Raw genomic sequence first — 24,133 nt, 5'->3', positions numbered from 1 at the left:
GCATTCTGTTGCACTGTTAAACACAACGTATACTGGACTTTACGAGTCATTGATTATAAAGTCAAACAAGGACAAACAAAGCTGTTAAACTCATGAAAAGGGAAATTCAAACCAGACAGATTAAAGGGTTAAGAAATTGCCTGTAACATGTTTAAGGTAATAAACAGCAACCAGGAAGAAGTCATTCAACAGCTGGTTAAAAACATTAACATTTTTAAAAAGCAAACAGGATTGTTTGAGCATTTTAATGACACATAACCAAGTGCAGTGAAAATGAGCATCAAAACAAAACAGACACAAAACCACAACCCATATTTATTATGTATAGGGGGGAGTCTTTCATTTTTAATGCTTGATGATAATGATATGCCTTAACATGTTTATCTTTTGTGCAAAGAATCTTGTTTTATCATTATTATTATTATTATTATTATTATTATTATTATTATTATTATTATTATTATTATTATTATTTTAAATCTCACTCCTGAGAGTTATTATTGTTTGCTTCTGCCACAGCCCTGTTGTAATCATGAATCTGATTGGTCAGAAGGTGTTGTCTAATTTGACTAACAAAAGCCCTGACAGTGGTTCCAGCTGCAGGGCAAGTATTATATTATGGGATTATTATTATAATATACTATATATGCTTCCGTCCTATGTCTAGGCTTTTATAGTAACACCTTAACCAGGGACTTAACCAGTATTATGAAGGCTCCATAAAATATAAATCTAACATAAGTGTTCTGAATTAAAAAATGTTTGTCAAATGTCTGTGTTTTGAGAAGAATAACACATTTCCGGACGTGCTGCTGTCGGGAAAGTATCATCGCACCACGCTTTCTTATAATAATAATCATAATAATCTTTACTAACAAAAATATAAACAAATGATGCACATAACTGTCTTCAGAATAACGCGGTCACTGCAGAGGAATAAATGAAACAGCATCCTCTGTTGTCCGTAAAGAGAACCTGCACCAGTACGTTTAAGTTTTCTTCACAATAATGTACTTTCCGGGTTTATTCTTCAATGTTCATGCGGTTAATACTATATTATTCCTCTCAAACGAATTTAATCCTCTGAAACTTTATAGCACTATCAGTTATTATACTGTATGTGTGTGTACAGTAATAGTGTCAATACCACCTCTCTACTTTTTTTTTTTTTTTTGCAGGTAGATTTACAAGAATAATTTAGGACAGGATGGATGGAGAGCCAGCAGGTGGCGCTAGACTCATACAGAAGTTTAAACCACAGCTGATACATGCTCTGTGTGGGGATCCTGACTTCCTGCTCCAGCACTGCCATTCATCCCTCTTACTGACCCAGAAAGAATATGACCATGTCAAAGCCACTGCAGTGCCCTGGGATAAAGCTCGGGACATTCTGGACTTCATGATGAACAAAGACCCAAAGCGTGTCCAGAAATTCCTGAGTATTTTAAAGAAAAAAGAGATACAAGAGGAATTTCCGAAATTAGAATTTCTCAACCAGCTACCTCCAAGCAAATCGATCGCTACAGGTATCGTAACAACCGTGAAAGATTAATAATAGGCAAAATGTAAATTGGAATAACAACAGTTTGATGTTAATTAAATCTTGCCTTGTAGGGAAGAAGAGGAAGAAAAGCAGAGAAAAGGAACCAGAAGAAGTCATTCCCAGAAATCGGCCATGCAAAGTAAAAAAAAGTACGATTCCCAGACTGATGGAACTTCCTGAATTTTTTTCCTCGTACCGAGTTTCAGATGTTCTTTTTATCTCACTGAGATGGTTCTCTTCCCCCACCAGCCAGCGGGACGGTGACGGAGAAGCAGCTCATGATGGTGGCTCGTCATGTCGGCGCAAACTGGAAGGAGGTGGGCAGGGTGGCGCTGGAGATCTCTAGCATCCGTCTGGAGCAGATCGTAGAGGAGAACCCACGCAATCACAGAGAGCAAGTGTTCTGCATGCTGCATCTCTGGAGCATGAGAGAGAGGGATAACGCCTCGGCCTCTCGCCTGCACGCACTCCTCACGCAGGAGGGAATCAGGGGCATCGACTTCCTACTGGAGGAGAGCTAGAACTAGCATTACTGCTTTCTACTCTCATCACACAATGCATTACTATGGTGGATGTGTGAGGATTTTAAGCACCTGTAAATATATCATGGGAGTCTCAGAATAACTGCACTGAAATATTCACATCCTTGATTTTTATTGTATTTTATTTTATTTGCTGTTTAGCAATCTGCAAGGAGTTTGTTACCTGAACAAGCTAGTTGGCATGTTCTCACATGTGCCGCAAAAAAATGCTGATTTTTATTCGATTTGTTCATTTTTATCTAGTTAAACATACAGATAGGTTTCGAAACAATTCATGGTACAAGCAGCTCTCTCGCAAACATTTGTCTGTATGTGCAAAAACTTTTGTATATAATGAATTTTGTATATTCTTATCTCTTGTAACATTTGTACTTTTGTACTGATTGCATAAAAAATATAAAGAAAATCTTCCTCGCACCGAGTTGTACAGAGTTCGTCCTTCTTTTAAAAGAAAGAAAGAAAGAAAGAGAAATTTCGCAGGTTCATATGTAGAATTTTAGCCCCAGTATCAACAGAGAATACACATCGTGTCCTCACGTGAACTGCTTACTGAGCATCTAGGATTAGTTTGTACAGTTCGGACAGGAAAAATAGAAGCTGCTTCTTATGCCAAACCAACAAAGCCTTGAAATGAAAAACACTGAAATAAATCAGTAAATAAATGAGTAATTAGAGACATTTAATTTCTAATATGTGTATTCAAATAATTTCTAATGTGTCGAATAATAATTATTATAATAATAAATATTATTTATAGAGTAGTAGCTCTGTGTTCTGTGCAAGCAATGAAAGAGGGAAAATAAAACAAGTCAACATAAATTAAAATAATTGCAAAATAAATAAAATAAAATAAAATAAAATGCACAAATAAGTACCAGAACAAAGGAAATCCTTTTAATTATGCATTCAACTTGAGCTTTTTGTATACTCAGCCTTGTACGTGGAAAAAATCTGGACTAAGACAGTACAAAATATTTTTCAGTCATTTTTAGCGCATGTATTTTGTGTTATATGTTTTCAATTAAAGTTTCAGAATGACCAGACTGGTTTCCATAAACTCGTTTATATTAACCACATTTATTATTTCTTTTTCTCTTTAAAACCCATTTTGGAGTCTGCATCAAGTTAAGCTGTTTCATGAAGAATTCCAGCACAGACATGCAGTGTCGAAAAAAGCTTTTTTGGTTCCAACTTAAACAATTTATCTGCTGCTTCCATGGTGAACTTTGTTCTCTCGGCAAGTATCACGTTGTTTCACCCTGATGGGTTTTCACCCGGGTTTTTTCACCCTTGTTCACCCTTGTACTGTGTGCCAAGTAATCAGATAGGAGGAGGAGCTTTTTACGATTTCATTGCATCAACAGTCAGGGTGCATGGCATATTTTTATCCCAAAGCAATTAAAGTGACTTTTCACCTTCATGGCAGCTTAAAGGTTATGTGAAGTAGTTTTAATATTAATGCAACATTGGTGCGGTTTTAGATATACTTATTCCACTCTTTTCTTATTTATTCACTTGATAGTCTTTTTTTTTTGTGTTTGTGTCCTTGAGTCCATTTTAGGTAAATAGATGAGAATTCTGTGGTTAATTATTAACTTAGTGGTGAAAAGTACTGGAAGTTAATAAGCAATGGTTTTATCAAGGATTATAATGCAATTTAGATTATTTTTTACTGATTTATAATTTTGTATTTATTGTAGGCTTATTGTGGGGTGATTTGCGATATGTAAGTGCAGAATTATAGCCCGTTTCTTTTTTTTAAATGCAGAATTTATTTAGATAGATATTGAATTGTCTGTGTGTAGATCTAAATTTGTTTTCCTCATGTGATTTCGTGTAAATGTGGTTTAGAGGTTGCACTTTTTTTTCCTTGCACAATTTGCTTCCACTTGAACGTTGAAAGTTGTGCCCTCTACATTTAGTTTTCTTAAGGAGTCTGCATCTCACTGGGTAGTTTTTTCTGTAAATGCTTTCAAGTAAACTGTGTCCCAGTGCACATTAGGAAAATTAAACGATTTACAGTCCATAAAACTGTAATATTGTCCTTTAAGTGGTTTTGGACACTTTATATATGTTTGACGTGTAGTTTTTATTTACACATATGACCTTTATTCATGATACGTCTGTTTCTATTTTGCACGCACACGGCATGTGAGGTTATCATTCGCGTAAATAACAAAAGAAATTTTCCATACGTGATGACGTCACTCACATGCCCTAACATGAGTTTACTTCAGGTCATAACATCTCACATGTCGTACATACGTTAATCACAGGTGGGAAAACGTGTGATCACGTGACCACTTTTGTCCTTAAAGCATACAGTTGAGCGCGTTTTGGAAACCGGTCGCTGATTGGTGAATTTAGAATTGTATGTAAATGAGGAGATCGATAACTGTTGTGCGTGAACAACAACAAACCTGTGTAATTTGACATAGGCAGCATTTTCTTATATATATATATATATATATATATATATATATATATATATATATATATATATATATATTGGCTTTTTCTCAGTTTAATGGCATGAGCCCAGTATGTTAGAATCAGAATCAGAATCAGGTTTCTTGGCCAAGTATGTTAGAGGATAAGCTTAATGATATAAGATATGATATAATGATGTATAATGATATAAGAATGTTACTAAAATAAATGATTTCTATCTTATTCATAACTAGGCTACCGCATTTGATAACCATTAAGACATGCTCCTTTCCTATTGGTTATAAAAGAATATTTGGAGGTTAAAAATGGCTTGAATGTTAATTCTGTACTATTTTTGGTTCACTGCCTTTCTGAGTTATTGCTTCAAGGAGTTTTGAGAGCAGCAGACGTCCACCCTCTCTGGACCAATGGCATGACGGTGCGCCCTCACTGCTCGCTTCTGATTGGTCAGCCGTTCTGCTTAAATTAGACTTTATATCGGATTACGGATAGGTTTAAACGCGACTTCAGAGCACGCTGAGGACTACAGAGATGAGTTCAACCATTACTATAGGTGAGATAAAGCTTTATTCCTACCGAAAACCAGTCCTGTGCTGACAGACTGACATATTTCCATTGAAAAAAAGAAAGAAAATCATAAACCACTGAAATATTTTAAAGGTTGCATTTTTTTGCATGTTTTGATACTAATACTTCTAAACTAAGCAACATTTCCGTGTGGAAAAGATGCAGGGTTTTCCTTTTCTTTAAAACAAACAAAAATGCTGCAGTTTGCATGATGCCAGGACACATGATCATTGCAAAAACAATATTTTTCCACTTACCTTAAATACAGTTAGCAGATAAACCATGTTTGGTGTCTGATGTTTTCTCATCATCTGAATTTTTTTCAAAGTGTAGGGACACTATATATATACATCTGCATGTTTGGTCTTAAAAGGATTCAGTTTTTTTACTTTTCTAATGAAACTCATTAAGGACCAGTGAATAAATCGGTATCCTTTTTCCGTGTCAATCCCTATAGCATGACAATGATTCACTCCCTTCTCTTTTAATCTTTTAGCGAATCATCGTCCGAGTCAGTGAATCATTTCACAAATGAAATCGACTCGTTCAGTTTGATTCAGTGAATCATTTCCCATTCAAAGATTTACTCTTCTCTCTGTCACAGGATGAGTGCCTGAGTATTATTTCACGGCCAAGTTTTACATTTAGCATTTTATGACCACTGATCACTGTGAAATGAATCAGTGGCACAAACACTGAATTGCTAAATAAGAGAGCAGTGAATTATGGTCACTCACTCCTCTCTTGTTTAGGTGATCACAGTTTAAGTCATTTTGGCCATGACCATAATTTACTTCTATCCATTTTGCAGTGTTTGAGTCAATGAATCATTTTACGATGATACATGATTCACTCAATTAATCTGTGAATCATTGAATCATTTCACAAATTAAACTGGCTCCTCTCTTTTTATGTAGATCAGTGTTTGAATCAGTGTGTCATTTTATGACCACGATTCACTTGGTCACATTCATGAGAGATATTCATCCCTCTCTCAGTTAGTGAATCAGTTTCTGAGTCAGTGAGTCATTCTGGATATAACATAGATTCATTTTCACATCCATTTAGTGGTCCAGTGTTTAAGTTGAATCTTGAACCAAGATTCACTCCTTTCTCATTAGGCAGATCAGTATTTGAGTCTTTTGGTGGTGACAGAGCTTCATTTTTTGAGTCAGTGAATCCTTTTTTTTTTTTTACTAATTTGTTTGTCTTTCTCTCTTTGCTTGTCTCTCATAATAGTTCAGAGTTTGCATCAGTATGCATCTTTCAGTTATGATGGCAATTTCCTTCTCTCTCAGATCAGTACTGAATTCTGATTATTGTTTGAGTCCATTTCTGAGCCAATAAATCATTCCACAACTGATATTAACTTCTCTCTTGTTTGTCTGAGTCAGTTAATCTACAAATCTAATCTACACATTCTACAAATTTTGTTCATTTTTTTTTTAGAGTGCACTATGAGCAAAGTCACAAACGGCCACCATCATGCAGATGAAGTTGAACTGGACCCTTCAGCAGGCGAGCAGTTCCTCTCTGAGGCTTTTAAAGTGATCCTGGAGGAGGCGGTTCACAAAGCTACAGATGTTAAGGAAAAGGTCCGATAAGCAAATCAACGATTCGAAGCACAACATAGCGCACAATGCGAGATTTTGTATCTAACAAAACATGTGCATGTGCATACATTTACAGGTATGTGAGTGGAAAGATCCTGACCAACTGAGGGATCTTTTGGACTTGGAGCTGAGAGAACATGGGGAATCTCATGAAAAGCTGCTGCAGAGAGTACATGACGTCGCCAGATACAGCGTGAAAACCAGTAAGTCACCGACATCATTGTTCATTCTCAATAAACTGAGGCCTAGAAGAAATCTGCAGCAGTGCATTGTCTCTTTCCAGGTCACCCTCGCTTCTTCAATCAGCTGTTTGCTGGAGTGGACTACCATGCCCTGACTGGACGACTCCTCACGGAAACACTCAACACCAGTCAGTAAGTGTGGCCTATTTGGCACAAGTATGCGCCCTTGAAAATCAGATAAGAGCGTTACTACTGTCACTACTATATGATACATCAGCTAAATAACCTTAATAATCTCCATGTTATAGACACAATAACCATCCCAGTGCTCTAATTCCTCAGAACAATGCAGCATAAAGGTCAGTGTAAGATATATTGTATATCTTTCAAGAGTGTAATGCTTTCAGGAAATCAGCTCAGTGTCCATCATCGTCTCCAGTCCCTGAAATGTTTGCATAATCAAAGTGTATGAATGTTGGAAAATATCCAAGATACAGTAATTCCCAAGATACTTTTTTTTACTTCTTTGCATGCATAAAGAGTCCAATGGTCACTAGCATTCAGTCCAAGATTTAGCAGTGCATCAAAGCAAAGCGCTTCATCCGTGTGCAGGCAGCAGTAAAGCTGGAGTCAAAAAGAGATAACCAAGCATGTTTATGGCGTTATGTAAGGAATAAAGCACATGGAGGCATCCTGTTATAGGAAAATAATGCATGATGGGTTAATATGATGTGAAGTGGAGGGTCAGGGTTAACGATTTAGTTCCTGGGATCATTTGCCATTTTTACAAGTTCTGTTGCGCAAAAGGAACGGAAATAGGACATTTTCAATCAGGTTAAACTAGCACTTGGGGGATCTCAGAGAGAAGTAATGGGTTTGATATCACCATTTACTTTGAAACGTGTGTGGGAACAAAACTAACCATATATTGTAACTGTACTATGAATATGTTGCCCCCAAGTAGGCTAGATAAACACAATAAATTCTTAAAGCCCTGGGTGTCTAATTTCATATGAGCTTCATATTTACCACCACTGTGGAGTGTGACATGACAAAGACATTCAATTCTGAACATCTACAAAACAAAACAGGAGGAACTTCCATTTTTGGGGAAAAATAGTCATTCTCTCACCAGCTTCTTTTTTCTTCTGTACTCTGTCCGCAAGAGTGTCCCATGGTGGCCAACATGTGGTTACAAAACACTGACACTGGAGACTTGATCAAATAAACATAAAGGTTACATAAACGTCTTGTATAACAAGGTTTAAAGAATACATAAACAAAGATGCAAGAAATAGGATCTATGGCAATTTCATTACATCATAACCCTATAAGGGTTTGCTTCATAACCCCGCAGCCCAAGATCAGTTTTCATCTACGTCAATACCACTGAGTCATTTTAGATTCATTAATATCATTAATTCTCCATTGTGATTGGTCAGATGGGGTTGATTCATTTGCTAAGCACTCATTTCTATAACAGCAACTCATTCAGTTAATACCCGGATTAAATATGAGTGATACAGTGTCATTTTATGTGAACATTATCTGACAGTCTGATCTAAAGCTGTTACTTTAAATTTAATCAGCTTCATGTGTTGGCACACCACATCATCTTGTCCTTGAATTAGTTTAGTTAGTTGGTTTAGCTCAGAATCTGCAAAATAGCCAACCATGTTGAAAACGGTGTCTCTTTCAGGTACACCTATGAGGTAGCTCCGGTCTTTGTTCTGATGGAGGAAGTGGTGCTCCGCAGTCTGCGCTCCCTGGTGGGCTGGGACGAGGGGGACGGCATATTCTGCCCAGGAGGCTCTATTTCTAACATGTACGCCATGAACGTGGCTCGATATTGGGCCTTTCCTCAGGTGAAGACGCAAGGCCTATGGTCTGTCCCACGTCTGGCTGTGTTTACATCCCAGGAGGTAAAGATAAGAATAACATGGTTCTTAAATAAACATCATCACAACTGTTTGCTTTGTGTCTTTCACCTGATATCATTAAAATGATAAGCAATCGATTTGCCATGTTTCTTGCAAAGGGGTTGGGAAAAGTATGGAAGCAAAAACTTTTTTTGATTAAGAGAAAGCTGACCATCCAGCCCTGCATGTCTAGCTAGTTTGCTAAGCAAGCAGCTGTTGTGAAAATATACTGCTAATTCAACAAGATGGTTTTCAAAGCTTAACTAGCTAGCTCATTTGAAAACTTTACTAAATCATTTAACAAAATGAAAGTTAACAAAAGTATTTAGATTTGATGGTGAATTTATAAGTAGATATTTCACTGTCTATAATGAGCAACTGAAGAAGTTGCTAGAAGAAGCCATTGTTTATCATATATTCATTACAGAACAGTGAAGTTCATTAATTCGCATATTCCAGTTTGTTAGGAATCTGGGGTTAGAGCACAGGGTGAGGCAGGAGAGGGTTAAGGGCCCAACAGTGGCAGCTTGTGGGGCTTGAACCCCTGACCTTCTGATCAGTAACCCAGAGCATTAATCATTGAGCCACCAATAAAAATACTGATTAAAAACGTCATTCCATTCGAGATTGTAATAAACATGAAAATATAAGAAATAAAAGTTATCACATTCCACCGCTGTTCCTTACAGAGCCACTATTCGATGAAAAAATCTGCTGCCTTCCTCGGCATCGGGACAGAGAACGTTTACCACGTGAAAGTGGACGAAAGGTACGTTTGTTTATATAAATCCTTCACTTGTCATTTCTTCATATGGTACGCCACGTCGCCTGGAGTCCACTTCATCCTTCTTTAACCTCTCTGTACCCACAGTGGCAGAATGATCCCAGAAGACCTTGAAGCTAAAATTGTTCATGCCAAATCACAAGTATATGCATTATCCTTCCAACTGACTTTTCATCTGATCATTTTGTTTATGTTTTTTAAATGAAAAATCATTAAATGCAAATCTTAAAACAAAGACCTTGGCATTTGGATGTGGTTCTAACGTGCCACATTTGTATAGTTTGATCTTTGTATGGGGGTTTACACGTGCCTCAGTATGACGGCTGGAATGAAAATTTTGGTGCTAGGTATTTGATTCTTGTCCTTTTCTTATGACAGGGCGCTTACCCGTTCTTTGTCAACGCTACAGCCGGCTCCACCGTACAAGGAGCCTTTGACCCCCTGGAGCGCATAGCTGACATCAGCGAGCGGAATGGAATGTGGATGCACGTTGATGTAAGCCACGTCCTCTTTATCAGCAGTCGTGTTACATATGAGACACTAGTGTAAAGTCATTTACCTGAATCTGTAGCACCTTTGGATTATTGTGCAAGCTGAAAATGTTACTCCATTAACGCTGAGAACGTAGTAGGTAATGTCTAAACTGGACGAGGAACACAAAGTCGTCTGAAAGTACAGATAAGCCGTCTTGTTTTGACAGATGTTCTTCCCCTTTATCTGTTCCACAGGCAGCTTGGGGAGGAAGTGTCCTGTTTTCCAAAAAGCATAAACATCTACTCACAGGAATTGAAAGGTATAAACACATATGCATATCGCTTTAGCATTACTTCCACTGATGTCACCTGTACTATAGCTACATTACAATTTGTTCCAGGATACCAAAAATACTGTACAGGGACTAACAAAGCTAGAAATAGTGGAACACTACTGGAACGTTTAGAAACACTACATTTAAGCTGTGTCCCGAATGACAATGTACACTATTCACTTAATTGTTAATGTTAATGGTCTAGGCTTTAGTAGCTTTAACAAAATACGATGAGTTTTTAAAAAACGTTCTATCTAACTATCATGTCCACCACAGTGTCGTCGGCCATCTTCTAATTTTTTTCTTTCCCACTTCATCTATGCTAGCATAGCTACGAGTGTTGAGTGCATGAAGTGTCCAAAATTCCATACTCCGGTTGAATTTCGTTGCCTTGTACTTGTACATGTGTAATGACAATAAAGTTGAATCTAATCTAATCTAATCTGATCTATGTATTACCCGGATGCTCAAAGTGCACTTCTACTTCTAATTTTCATAATTTTCGATTTATACTACACAGGGATGTAGAACAGTGCATAAGTATGCGATTTGGAAAATATCTTGGGAAAAACTTGGGCTTGATTTTTATGAAAGCTTTCAAATAAAACTGATTCAGAAAGTTAGAGTTGTTCAAAACCCAGAAAGTGTCCGTTTTGTCAACTGAATTATGACTTTTTACCTCAAACAAAAACAATGCGGAGTAAAAAGTAAATCTCACACTGACACTCCTTCTTTTGTTACGTATAATGTGTTGTGGGAAATATTCTCAACCCACAGCCTCCAGAGAACTTAATAAACCTGTGTTTATTGTGACAACCACAAAAAAGCATGAAGCAACTTCCACCTTATCCTACTACCTGATTTTTTTTTCCTGTTGTATTTAGGGCAAACTCTCTGACCTGGAATCCACATAAAATGCTGATGACTGGCCTTCAGTGCTCCGTTATTCTCCTGAGAGACACAACGGTACGATCCTGTGCTGTCAAAAAAAATACATAATATTTTAGTATGTCATCATATAGCAAATAAAAGTAAGTAAGCAAGCACTGAAAATTGTGTGATGGCCTGGAAAAACCCTTTCCATGTTGAAATGTTGACCTTTGCTATTACATACTATACATACTCTGAAAGCAACAGTTTTCCTTTTTGTCTTTTGCATTGATCTTAACCACATGATGCCATTTCTCTCCCCAGAACCTGCTGATGCACTGCCACTGCGCCAACGCCACCTACTTGTTTCAACAGGACAAGTTCTATGACACACATCTGGACACCGGGGACAAGTCCGTCCAGTGTGGACGCAAAGTGGATTGTCTGAAACTGTGGCTCATGTGGAAGGCAGTAGGCTCACAGGGCCTTGCTGACCGCGTTGAAAAGGCTTTCTCAAATAGAAGGTAAACAAGACAACAAAACCTCAATAATTATTTAAAAAAAAACACAAAATAAATCATATACATGTAATATATTCTAAGACGGGAATCGTTGTGGTGATGGATTATCACCTTGCTGATTGTTATAGGTATGTTGTTGAGGAGATGAAGAAAAGAGCTGGTTTTCAGCTGGTCTCTGAGGTAAGGCTGTTTTATTAAAATCTAATGCATTTAAAGGTGCATTAGCTACAATTTGTAGAAAAAAAATAAATCTCTAACCTATCTGAACTTTACATTGAGTTGAATAACAGTTACAGAATAACAATAACAATTCCCCCTATTTTCATCTATACACACAAAGCTACACCTCATACACTCAAAATTTGACAGATTTTTCCCATTTGGAAGGCCTGTCATAACATTACTTTAAAGTGTACTTGGACATTCAACGCCGAGTTACAAATCAACTTATATTATAAATATGCAACTTCTCCTGTTAACGGTTTATGAGGATGTATAAAGGGGTTGGGGACTTGTCTGTAAAATGATTGACAGGAGCTCAATCGTAAAACGAACATTAAGGTTAAAGACCCGAAGACAGACTACTTCTTCCATTTACCTAATACGCTTGTTCGTAGACACTTGGCTGAAATGATTATTTTTTCATTCATTTTTTAATTATCAATGATTATATTTTTCATTATATTATAATTTCTACATCATTTCCCACGTTATTAAGCAATGAAACAATATTGACTGTTGTACTGTTCATTTCCACCAGCTGACTAGAAACAAAGAACTAAACACACATGTCTACACTCAGTCTACACTCACACTAACACACACAGGACCACAACATAACACAAAATATTTATTTTAATAGCTAAAGCAGGTCAACTTTCAATAGTGCTTATAAACCTTGTTTCCTTCACGTTTCTCCACAGCCGCAGTTCGTGAACGTGTGCTTCTGGTTTGTGCCTCCCGGCCTGAGAGGAAAGGAGAATGAAGCAGATTACAAGGATAAATTAGCAAAGGTTAGGTTATGGAGAACACCAGATTACGTGCTTACTGCTTTTTATTTTTTAATTGAAAGATATTAAATGTAATGTAATGTCTGATTCTATCCACCAGGTGGCACCGCTTATAAAGGAACGCATGATGAAACGTGGCTCTATGATGGTCGGTTATCAGCCTCTGGATGGTCGGGTCAATTTTTTCCGCATGGTCATCCTTTCTCCCCAGCTGCAGCACAGCGACTTGGACTTCTTCCTCGATGAGATTGAGAGGCTGGGGAAAGATCTGTAAATGAGCTCTGGGTGCTGAATCATCACTCATCCTGGAGTCATTGTCCATCATTGGTCTTTTCAGAGGCAGCCTATAAGGTCTCACTTCATCACCTTTTGTTTTTCTTAGACAAGCAGCGAGTTTCATGAATCAGTTTGTAATTTAGCTGGAACAGGACTGGCGCTTTGCTGATAAGATTGGGGACCACTGAGTTAGACCGGCTAAAATAAGTTTCTCAGCAAATGGTGCTCCTTTTATTCATCACTTCCTGTTCAACGATTCTTTCATTCTTCTTCTCTGGGTGAAGACTTCGTTTATCTTCCAGACTTCTTCCAAACTATTGAATCGAAGCATACTTCCTGTGCATGTTTCGATTAAACTTTTTTCTTTCTTTCTTTCTTTCTTTCTTTCTTTCTTTCAGTCCTCCAGTCACGCAGTCTTCTCTACTTTTTCAATATTTAAGGATCATTTTCTATTTTATTTTCTCAATTTTTACACCCACTTCTTTTATTCATCTTAATTTCCATCATCCGCCTATAGACAGATTTACTGCAACCCTGTTTTTCACTCTAGTCAACATGATAAAAAAAATATGAATGTAGCATTAGGTCAATTTTATTACTTTTATTTTTTAATGAAGTAAAAGGAACGGCTTTTCTTATAGTCACCATCCTACTGACTATTATGTTGTAATATCAAGAACCTATGTGTGCTTGATCAGCTAAATGGACGGTTTATTAGGTACCGCTGTCATACTGGTGCACTTTATAGCTATAAAATCGCTGATGGATACAGAAGAGTGCGATGAAAATTATTCATATCAACACGTGGGCTACAGAAAGGAATTGTTCACCTATATGGTGGCTGTACCTGATGAATGTAGATCAAACTGGCTATAATAAACAAACTGACAACTGAATGTATATTAATGCAATGAATCGATTTCTGCGGCTTCAGCGGAAATTGCTGGGTTAGACTAAATTGGTGTCTGGTAGCTAGAAGTCCGAATGTAAACCCATTGCAACTGTTGTTTTTTTTTTTGTGTGTGTGTGTGATCAGCTTTTGATATGTAAGTTTATTTGTATACTTCTGAATTTTCTTCTTCTATTAATTAAAGTGAAAAAACCCCACCCTGAATGGCTCATAAACTGATATTTACACATAACATGTGATCTTCAGTTGTACAGAAGATTTATTTTGGGATTAAATTCTTAGTTGTTTTGTTTTTGTTTTTAGATTTTCACTATAGCTAATGAATCGAGTCAGAATTCACTTCTACCTAAACAGAGCGATGCGGCAGCGCTTTAGTTTGTCTGTCTCTCCATTTCAACATTTGCCGTCTTAACTAATTCTACGTGAGACTTGAAATGGCGTATGAGTGAGAAAGGAAGCTCCAGGCTGACTGTTGTCCATTGTGTCTGAGATCATATTATCCCTATTATATTAAAAATGTTTAATATAAACGTGTATTTCAGGGTGGAATTTTTCCTTTAACATAATGTCTTACTGTATAGTCTTAGTGAGAAACACAAGAGGGCACATGCTACCATTCAAGTTAATTTTATTTCTAGTGAACATCCAGACAAGTGTCAACATGGCGGATTGATAATAAAATGGTATGCAAACTTGACAGACCTGTCTTCTTTGCTGCATTTATGACTGCTGGATATTTGTATATAAATATATATTTATAGGATGCAAAGTAGAATTGAAAAATAATGAAATGTAAATGTTTCTGCATAAAAGGAATTCTGTATAGAACAGTAAACAGTAATAAACTAAACCAAGTCAATATTTGGTCTGGGAGACCTTTGCTTTTTAAAGAAAAAAAAAAAACATGAGTTTTGTGCAGTTTCTGCAGTTTTATAAGGTCATTAGCTGACACAGCTCTTCTGGAGACTTTGACTGTTGCACTTACTCCTGTTCTGTGGTAAAAAAAAACCCCAGCAGCCTTCATTGAGCTTCCTGTTCAAAAACATTTCGTATATATATATATAAAACATAATAGACCGTTTTTCAACCACATGAAATCAGTCATTCTCAGTGTATTAAATCATACAGATACAACTCAAGCATGACAGTGGGGTAAAAACTATGATCGCAGTGTGATTGTTTCTGCCACACAGGCAGGTTTGAGCCTCTCAGAAGCTGCCGATGATGTTGATCTTTCAGCTGCTCCTTACATGTGTGAGGAGTCAACTCAGCACAGGTTTTTACACCGGATGCCCTTCCTGACACAACCCTCCCATTTTTATCCGGGCTTGGGACCAACACTGCATCCAATGGCTGGGGATCGAACCCAGACCTTCCACAAAGTAAGTGAGAAACAACCACTGAGCCACCAGCACCATTCTCAGAAGCTGCTGATTTTCTCACACAACTCTCTCTACTTGTGCAGAAAACAAACAAACAAACGGCGTGTCTAAACGTCAGACTGGGTTGAGCTGTAAGGTTCTGGTAACTAAAATAATCACTCTTTACATGCATGGTGAGCAGAAAAGCATTGCAGAAACCACGACACATCCAACCTTGACATGGATGAGTTACAATAGTAGATCAGATGGGGTTCAAGCCAAGAATCTGAGGCTACAGTGGGCAGAGGTTCACCCAAACTGGAGAGTTTATTGGGGAACAAAACCCTGACTAGTCTGTTTCCATTCTCAGAAGATCTTGTTGAAGCAAATGCCTCAGAAGTGTAAAACATCTCAGTTGTAGCAGAAATGTTTTACATCCCTGATTTTCGAGCGCCCTCTGTTGTACCGGAAGTAACAAATCGGCTTAAACCAGGCTGTTGGTCACGTGCCACGCTCTCCCCTGAGAGGACTTCCGGTGGTGTTTCCTGTGTTTGTAAACTGGGGGAAAAAAATAGAGGAACTCCGACGAGAAATATTGCTGGTCCAGAAACGGAAGGTAAATTACAAATGAACGTGTATCGATAGCTCCTTACTTTCTCGTGCTTTGCTAGCGAGGGGTTTGTTTTGTGAGCGCGCTGAAGTGAGTGACGCTTTATAAACACACGCCCTGGTGTTGTGTTGTTGTGTTTTGTTGTTATGGAGGAGGATGAAGAGCAGAGCCGGATCCCAAATACATCTCCACTGGGTTTATAGTGCACTACACAGCCCAGGCTTGTTAAACACTCAGTTTTGGAAACCAGGGAAATCTTTAGCTCTTAGCTAGTTCTGGTGCACTGCTGCTTACTACATGGGACTTGCGCGTATTTTTTTATTTTATTTTTTTTGCATATCGTCTATTTCTAATTTAATTTCATTTCAATATGTAAAAAAAAATATATCACATTTCATTGTTTCATAAATCTGTCTGTTCTGCATTGCTACGTCACTGTGGCTTCTTTCATTGCCTTCATTACACTTGTGCACGTGCATTGTTTTTTCTTCTTCTTAATAGTAGGCTTACTCACGTGACCCTGTTAATTAGTTAATTATATATCTGATATATTTTCGATATTTACAGATTTACACTAAACCGTGTGAGAGCGACCTGTTTTGCCTTTTAGTTTGTCAATGATTTGATTTTCTATTCTATTTCATTAGTACCAGGTTGTACTTTCCCTTGTTCCCTTCTTGAAATAAATAAAGGTACCAAGCTGTACTTTCCCTTGTTGCTAGGGAACTACCAACACCGGTACATCTTTTGCACCTTTTTAGTATCTTATACTAGGAATGGTGTACCTTTTTTAAATAACTTTTAAAGTATCACAAGTAGCCGTTAACAACCCGTTATCAACATTAAATATTTTACACTAATCATTTTTCCACTTATCTTTGATGGTTCTACTCCAGTGACATGTTTGGTACCTTTATTTCAGAGTGTATATAGATCCAGTATCCTGGAGGTCTGGAACCCAGTAGCATCTGGCGATCTTCCAGCCTGAAGACTGGAGTTAGAGAACTTTGTCTTAGATCATTTCTTGGCTCTCACCCGTGCTGACTGTGTTACCTATCCATTCTCTCTGCCCAGTGTGACGCTCTCTCTCCCCCCAACACACGCATTACACATCACTGCGATGTCACAGCTTTCCAACAACCCAGTCCGAGAGCACATGAAATGGGTCAGTGTTTTTCTTCCCACGTTATTTGCATTTTGTACTGTTTTCCGTTTCATGTCACATGCTTCCACTGTCAGTCCTGCAGTGTCATAATTTGCTTTCCGTTAAAAAAAAAGGGTCCTAATCCTAATCTTGTGACCTGAAAAATGAAATGAATGAATGAAAAAATGCCTTAATCTCTAACTGGAACTCAATTCAGCTTGAGCTGACAGAAATCACTGGTCAGAAGATTGAAGATGATGAAATGTTATATATCCCCAGACTGTTATAACCGGTGTGTGTATGTGTTTGTGTGTGGCAGGCTGGGTTGCTGGGCTGTGAGGCAGTGCTCTCCAGTATGGCTCTGATGCAGGCCAGTTCTCCAGCCGGCCATAAAAAGATGGCATCTCCACTGAGCCAGAACCACAACCACAGTCACAACCAAGAAGCCCACAGTCACCACAGTCACATGGTGCTGCCGTCTGGAGTCAGCTGCTCGCCCATGGTAAGAGAAACGGGGCATGGGAACCAAGGTGGCCCATAAAGACAAACCACATTAACAAACCCAAGAACGCAAGAGCAACACCCAAAACATAACGAATCGGAAAATGTAACAACAAAAGCATAACAGTGCATCAGAAGCGCAACAACAAAACCAAAAACACAACAGCAAATCAGAAAACACATCAAAAAAACCAAAAACGTAAAAACAAAACCCAAAACCACAAACATGGCAGAAAGTCAAAAAGAAAAAAAAACTTAACAGGAAAACCAAGAACACATCAATGAATTGCAAAAACAAAACCCACACACAACAGCAAAAACCAGCAGGAAAATGCAAATAAAAGACACAAAAGCAAATATATAAATGCAAAAACAACAAATAGGAAAATGTAAAAACGACAAAGAACCCCCACACATAGACAAATAAGAAAAAAACAGCAAACCAGAAAATGCACACAAAAAAAAAGGAAAACGAACAAAAATACAACAATGCAGGCAATTTCTAACAGGCTTCTCTTGTCACTTCTAGCTCATTAATAAGGACAGAGAGTTCCACTCTTCCCGGCTGCTGGAGGAGAAAGACATGCAGTCGAGCCAGAACGTGCCATCGAAGAAGAAAAACAGGAAGTCAGGAACACCGTCTAAAGTGAGAGAAAAAGTGCAGGCAAGTAGCTGATCTATATGTGTGTGTGTGTCTGTGTGTTACTCTGTCATCTGTATGGACCACAGTAGTAATGCTGATGATTATTTTTCAACAACATCCTGAAGTGATTGAATCTATAATCCAAAAACGTGGAATTTCCAGATAGGAGATATACACTGACCAGGCAAAACATTATGAGCACTGATAGGTGATGTGAATAACACTGATTATCTCCTCATCATGGCACCTGTTAGTGGGTGGGATATATAAGGCAGCAAGATACCACAGCCCACTTTCAGGGATCTGGTGGAGTCGATGCCTCAACAGGTCAGGGCTGTTTTGGAAGCAAAAAGGGAGACCAACACAAGATTAGGCGGGTGGTCATAATGTTATGTCTGATCGATGTATAATGTTCTACCACAATCTCTATATATAATTGAACACACTTTCCTGTCTGTGTGTGTGTGTGTGTTTAAACAAACACAGGTGGAGCTGCCTGAACCAAGCGATGACGGTTCTCTCAACTCCCATGTGCAGAAGAACTTCATCTGCGAGCACTGTTACGGAGCGTTCCGCAGTAGCTACCACCTCAAACGCCACATCCTCACTCACACAGGTGAGCTTCAGAACACAGACGGGTCACTTCCTGCTCAAACGATAGCACAAAATCCGTCCGGCTTCATTCTTCAATTCATGTCAGATTGGAAAATGAATGATGGTTCGTTGCCGGGTAAAGAAGGACAGAGGTTTCACATTAAAACATAGAATAAAGAATGTTTGTGCTACTGCGCTGTTGAGTTCTCCATTCTGATTGGTCAGAAATGTGTTGTTAGGGTGATGTACTTTGGACGGAGAGATTTATTTAGTATTTTTGGAAGATTTTAGCGTCACTGCTTTGTATCAGTCAAAGGTGTAATTTTAGTTTATATTTCTTTGGAATCGAGTTGTTTACATTTTCTTGCTTCCACTTTAATACATTTATCGATTCTTCAGAGCCATAAGAATGTAATAGTGTAGTAAATATGAACTAGAAAAAAATATTCCTCAGAGTCAGAACAGTCTTATTAAGATCTAGGAGTCGAGAAGTTATCCTCTTCCAGCAGAACTAAGGCGTATGATATGTGTTTGTAGTTTGAGAATTAGAATTTTTTCAATAAATATTCCAGAAACAAACAAGAAGTCCAGATTCTGTGGACTTATTGATGAGTAAACCTGTGTATACCGACATGTAAATGATTTCCGTTAGTAAGCAAAGCGTGTTAGCAGTCACATTTGCTTTTGCATGTTCTTTATTCTCAATGTCACAATAACATTTGCCTGGATAATAAGAACTGTTCGCAGGCTGCACCTTGTCTAAGCTTCTTACCCTGACCGATTTCATAAGACCGATTTTGTAAGAGTGATGCCTGCTGCACTGCACTCTCTCAGGTTGTTGTTATTATGTGACTGATGTTAGTTCACATGTATATTTGATTTTTATCAATACTAGGTGTGGTATTTCCCAGAAGGAGAATCAGAAGGAACAGTGGAAGTAATGTGTGTGTGTGTGTGTGTGTGTGTGTGTGTGTGTGTGTGTGTGTGTAGGTGAGAAGCCCTTTGGGTGTGACATGTGCGACATGCGCTTTATTCAGCGCTACCACCTGGAGAGACACAAACGTGTGCACAGTGGAGAGAAGCCTTATCAGTGTGACCGCTGCCAACAGGTCAGACACACACTCGCACACTTTAAATGCAAATGTTTTGATGTCTAGTCCCAAAGTCTGAAGCTTACTCTAAACTAACAGTGCATTTTATTATGTTTTGGTCACACTGGATTTTCCAGCCACATTGAAATACAGTGTAGTTACATACTGTGTGTCATTTTTTTGTGACTCCTGGCTCGCTTGTATGCTATACAAATGTACTATACTATAGTTTTAGATTATGTGGAGCAACTGCCTTGCAGGACCCAGTAAATTAGCTGTTACCATAGCGACAGTAATTTAGGATGGTGTGGATGATGCGGGGGGGAAAGGTAGCTTTTCAGAAACCTTGCTGTCTTGAAATGTGGAAAATCTTACATCATTGTTTCTGAAATGATCCCTTTTTTCACCCCTCAAACACAATGTATTATTTTATTGTTGCTATAGTAACAGAAGATACCTGTAAGGCAGACGTTTTTTCACACTGGGCACGTTTGCTGTGGTCTGAATCTGATTTTTCTGGTCTGATCTAATCTGGTCACTTCATTCTATCAATCCCTGGTGCATCTGCATTCATTTTACATCATAACAAACGTGCACAGAAAGCACAATCATATCAACTCACCTTTTTTATTATTATTATTATTATTATTATTATTATTATTATTATGGTGCTGTTATACACAGTAAGGCACCTGGTCCCTTCTGTGTCTCACAATGTTCCCCTACCACATGGTACATGTGTGCTGTCATTGGCTAAAACACAGACAGAGTTTAGTTCCTGAACAAGAGTAGAGCCGAGAATGAGTTGCGTTCACATTCCCATTAATCGTGACAGTTACAGTGCAACTGAACTCGCACCACAGGTTGTTGCGGGTTCGCTACCAAGTGCACAAGTGCTTCCTGTTCCACGTGACAACTTTTTCTGATTTTTCATTCAAACTGTGCTCTGTTTCAGCCTAAACTGCCAGTGTGAAAGCCCTGATAGATGTTTAGATAACACTCAGCAGTCAACTGTGAAGTTTGAGATCCTACCTAACTCTCTCTTTCTCACAGAACTTCTCCAGAACAGACCGGCTCTTGCGGCACCGGCGCATGTGTGTCGTCGGCATCCCGAAGGAGGAGGACACGTCGTGCTGCGACGGACGATCGTATTCACAGGAACCTGCGCAGCAGTCGTGGAGCCCCCTACAGGCCAACAACAGCAGCAGCCGGCTTGCTGTGTGACGGCTTTCCCCCGAGCCTCCTTTCGGCTCTGTGAAAGCAGGGTGGACTCGCGCACAGCCACTCGGGGACACTTTACTGCATCAGACTGATCCTGGACACTCTGGGGAAAAGACTCACTTCAGCTCGGTCATATCCAGCTATTTTTCGGAGCTGATTTGACTTGAGAGGGGAGGGATTTTTGTAGGAATTTCTATAGATGCGGTCAGCCTCTGAGAGGGTTGGCGTAGTTTTTTACTGCACAGGCAATAAGGAGTCATGGAGAGGAGCAAGGAGTGGGTTAATGATGTTTGATAGTTACAGTGGAGGGAGATCGGGTTACACACACAAGACGGTTACAAAAAATTGTGAGCAGCTCTTCAGCCGTTGTCACATGTGGCCTTGTATTTTTCCACCATTCCTAAATAGTATCACGATTAGCAGGAATTAGTGAAAGAGGTGCTAGGCTACATGACTCTGCGTATATACTAGCAAGAGACAAGTCACTCGTGTTGCTTGTAGTTTGTCTTTAATGATCACTGCGGTTGTCGGATCCGGGCGTACACCATTCGTACACCATTTTTATGAATTAATATCAGAAATATCAAAGGTAAGTATTTGCTTTAATATTTTTTTAAAGATTACTTGGAGTTAATGTCAGACAAGCCCCATTTAAATGAAAAGAATCCCAAACTTATGTACTCTTCTAGACCCTTATTGAGTACTAACACTAACCAGTTCTTCCAATTCCCTATCAGTATTTCCTATCACAATGCAAGATGCAGACCATGACAACAATCACGACAATTTTAAGTGTTCAACGTTGCCGTACATGCAATCACAAAACAGTTCGACTTTGAAACCCGATGAACGAGGCTTGTCTTGGCTCTGACCTGAAGTGGACAATAAGCCGACTAGTTAATCACAAATGAAATAGTAGAGAAAACACCCAGTGGTCTGTCGCTTTGTCGCTTGCTAGTGTAAACATAGGGAAAACACAACAACTGAAATATTTTTCCCACTAAATCCATTTTATTTCAAGACGGTATGGAAAACTTTGGATTTTAAAGGTGTTTTACATTTAGCCATGGTATCATTACACATCACTGAAAACTGCTTTCTTTTGTTAGTTCTGTTTTTTGTTTTTATTTTAATCCGTGTTCATAATGTTAGTGTCAAAGAACAAACAAAACATATCTTTGCAGTATCATCTATAGGTCTAGGACTTGCGTTTAGACATTTAGCAGACTCTTATCCAGAGTGACTAAGATAAAGTGGTCCACTGTGATTCAGGTCCTCAGTGAAATGCATTTCTGTACGTTTATGTGCTTAGAACTGTTATTTTGGAGTCCAGGTTAGAAATGTGTGTGTGTGTGTGTGTCTCTGTGTGTGTGTGTGTGAGGGTTTGTTTATTTTTATTTTTTTAAATTCCTGATGCTGTTTATAGAATATTTTCGGGACTCAAACACTGGATCGGCAAAGTATGGCTAACGGTGTGTGTGCGCTTTTAACATTTAGTCCTTTTTTATATATGAACCGGTAGTTCCTTAGAAAGCCAGGTACTACAGAGTTTAAACACTGAACACAGACTACATGCAGACTTCCTGTGCTGAATCTTATTTTGTTTTATTTCTTAACATTTTCTGTAGTTTTAGACCGTCTTAGACCGCTACAGGTATTGAAACTAGTAGCCACGTTTTTTTTTGTTGTTTTTTTTAATAACAAGTAGATTTGCATGCTCATTTCCTCAAACATACTGTATTGTGTTTGTTAAAGAAAGAAAAAAAATGTATTTTTTTGTACAAGTTACTTTTTTTTGTATCTTTATCAAGCGTAAATCATGCACACTAAAATCTTTCTTACCCAGTTGGGCACTGTGTAGTGAAAATTTAGGTTCTCAGAAAACAATAAACGAGTTTCTTTTTCCAGAGATGTTTGTTGTTGTTGTTGTTATTATTATTATTATTATTATTATTATTATAATATTATTATTATTATTATTGTTATTTTTATTTTTAAAGATATTGGATGTAGACTTGATGTTTTGATTATGCCTTGTAGTTATTTTGTTTGCCAGCAGGTGGCACCACACACCAAATTCAACTTCTATCAAAAGTACTATCTGCAAATGTGTGACTTTTTAACCTCTAAAAAGGGTGCCATGGGCCTGGGATGATTTGCTGTCCATTACTACGCTTTATGACATGTCCCTGTGACCTGGTGCGGTGGTTTTCGAGAAGCATCTTAAAGGTCCACAAAAGGGTCACCAGGTCATTTCAAGGCTGCTCGAGCCAGCGGAGGGCGAGTCGCTACTTAGTGAAGTCATGTCTATATCTCTGGCAATGCTGACGGTAATAAGGGAAGATTCTTGATACTAATCACTGAAGCAATTAAGTCTTTGGCTCAGTTGGCTCGACTTAATGTCCTGTTGGAGCATCAACATTGACGTTCAGTACAGACGGTAGTTAATGAGGTGTACAGTACCGACATGATGGCTGGAAAGCTGGATAAATGAATGTACTGTAATGAGTGGCCTGGCTTTGGGATTGTAGAGAGCTTTATGGATCCTTTCTCTCTCTGATTTACAGTGTGTGTGGATGGGGAGCAATTACTGCAGTGTCTTCTTTATGATGAGTACAGTGACAGGACAGAAAGAACAGGGGGGCTGGGAAGGTTCTTACACACAACCTGACCAATTATCTAATGCAGCCGTGTGTCTGATGCGTACCTCAGCACTGTACAGTTTAACGTAACCTTATCCGAACCTGTTACGTTCTAATGTGTTCGTCACGTTTCTGTCTCCTAACTAATAGGAGGTATAGAGCCTCTTAGAGCTGGTTTGATGGACTGAATAGCCTAGGTCAGGGATGTCCCATTCTTCTACTGAGCAATACCTTTAGCTCAGTTCAGTTCTTTATTGTCCACCTGGGAAATTTGGCTTGAAGCACAGTTCAACAAGAACGGACGGTAGACAAGGGACTAAATAGAAGACA

At 38.5% G+C, this 24,133-nt stretch overlaps 3 protein-coding genes across 7 annotated transcripts in view; all 3 read left to right on the top strand.

The window, feature by feature from the left end:
• Nucleotides 1–2,517, top strand: part of zgc:174906 (uncharacterized protein LOC571548 homolog) — a 5,048-nt gene extending 2,531 nt beyond the window's left edge. Inside the window, exons 2-5 of one of the 2 annotated variants that reach the window (XM_058409178.1) lie at nt 914–983; nt 1,179–1,526; nt 1,615–1,692; nt 1,793–2,517. In XM_058409178.1, the coding sequence (XP_058265161.1) occupies nt 1,208–1,526; nt 1,615–1,692; nt 1,793–2,064 (669 nt within the window). In that variant the 5' untranslated portion in view covers nt 914–983; nt 1,179–1,207 and the 3' untranslated portion in view covers nt 2,065–2,517. The remainder of the gene's footprint in view (nt 1–913; nt 984–1,178; nt 1,527–1,614; nt 1,693–1,792) is intronic. The other variant, XM_058409177.1, reaches the window with a different exon arrangement.
• A 2,418-nt stretch (nt 2,518–4,935) lies between these two features.
• On the top strand, nt 4,936–14,781 carry csad (cysteine sulfinic acid decarboxylase). Its single transcript, XM_058409110.1, has 14 exons — nt 4,936–5,089; nt 6,553–6,698; nt 6,793–6,919; nt 7,000–7,090; nt 8,598–8,820; nt 9,507–9,586; nt 9,689–9,743; nt 9,980–10,096; nt 10,330–10,394; nt 11,294–11,375; nt 11,604–11,803; nt 11,929–11,980; nt 12,724–12,813; nt 12,911–14,781. Exons 1-14 carry the CDS (start codon nt 5,068–5,070, stop codon nt 13,082–13,084), a joined length of 1,524 nt encoding a protein of 507 aa, XP_058265093.1. The 5' UTR covers nt 4,936–5,067; the 3' UTR covers nt 13,085–14,781.
• Nucleotides 14,782–15,838: 1,057 nt separating this feature from the next.
• znf740b (zinc finger protein 740b) lies at nt 15,839–23,070 on the top strand. 4 transcript variants are annotated; one of them, XM_058410684.1, is made up of 7 exons: nt 15,839–15,973; nt 17,042–17,132; nt 17,431–17,613; nt 18,142–18,276; nt 18,742–18,871; nt 19,840–19,958; nt 20,994–23,070. In XM_058410684.1, exons 2-7 carry the CDS (start codon nt 17,088–17,090, stop codon nt 21,162–21,164), a joined length of 783 nt encoding a protein of 260 aa, XP_058266667.1. In that variant the 5' UTR covers nt 15,839–15,973; nt 17,042–17,087; the 3' UTR covers nt 21,165–23,070. The 4 variants fall into 4 exon arrangements, with proteins under 4 accessions (XP_058266667.1, XP_058266668.1, XP_058266666.1 ...); XM_058410685.1 differs by having other exon boundaries at nt 15,847–15,973; nt 16,890–17,132; nt 18,142–18,258; XM_058410683.1 differs by having other exon boundaries at nt 15,847–15,973; nt 16,890–17,132.
• The last annotated feature ends 1,063 nt before the right edge of the window (nt 23,071–24,133 follow it).

Source organism: Hemibagrus wyckioides, linkage group LG15 (assembly GCF_019097595.1).
Source record: "Hemibagrus wyckioides isolate EC202008001 linkage group LG15, SWU_Hwy_1.0, whole genome shotgun sequence".
Classification (NCBI taxonomy): Eukaryota; Metazoa; Chordata; class Actinopteri; order Siluriformes; family Bagridae; genus Hemibagrus; species Hemibagrus wyckioides.
The sequence above is the reverse complement of the archived record's forward strand: the minus strand, read 5'-3'. Positions and strand labels throughout refer to the sequence as shown.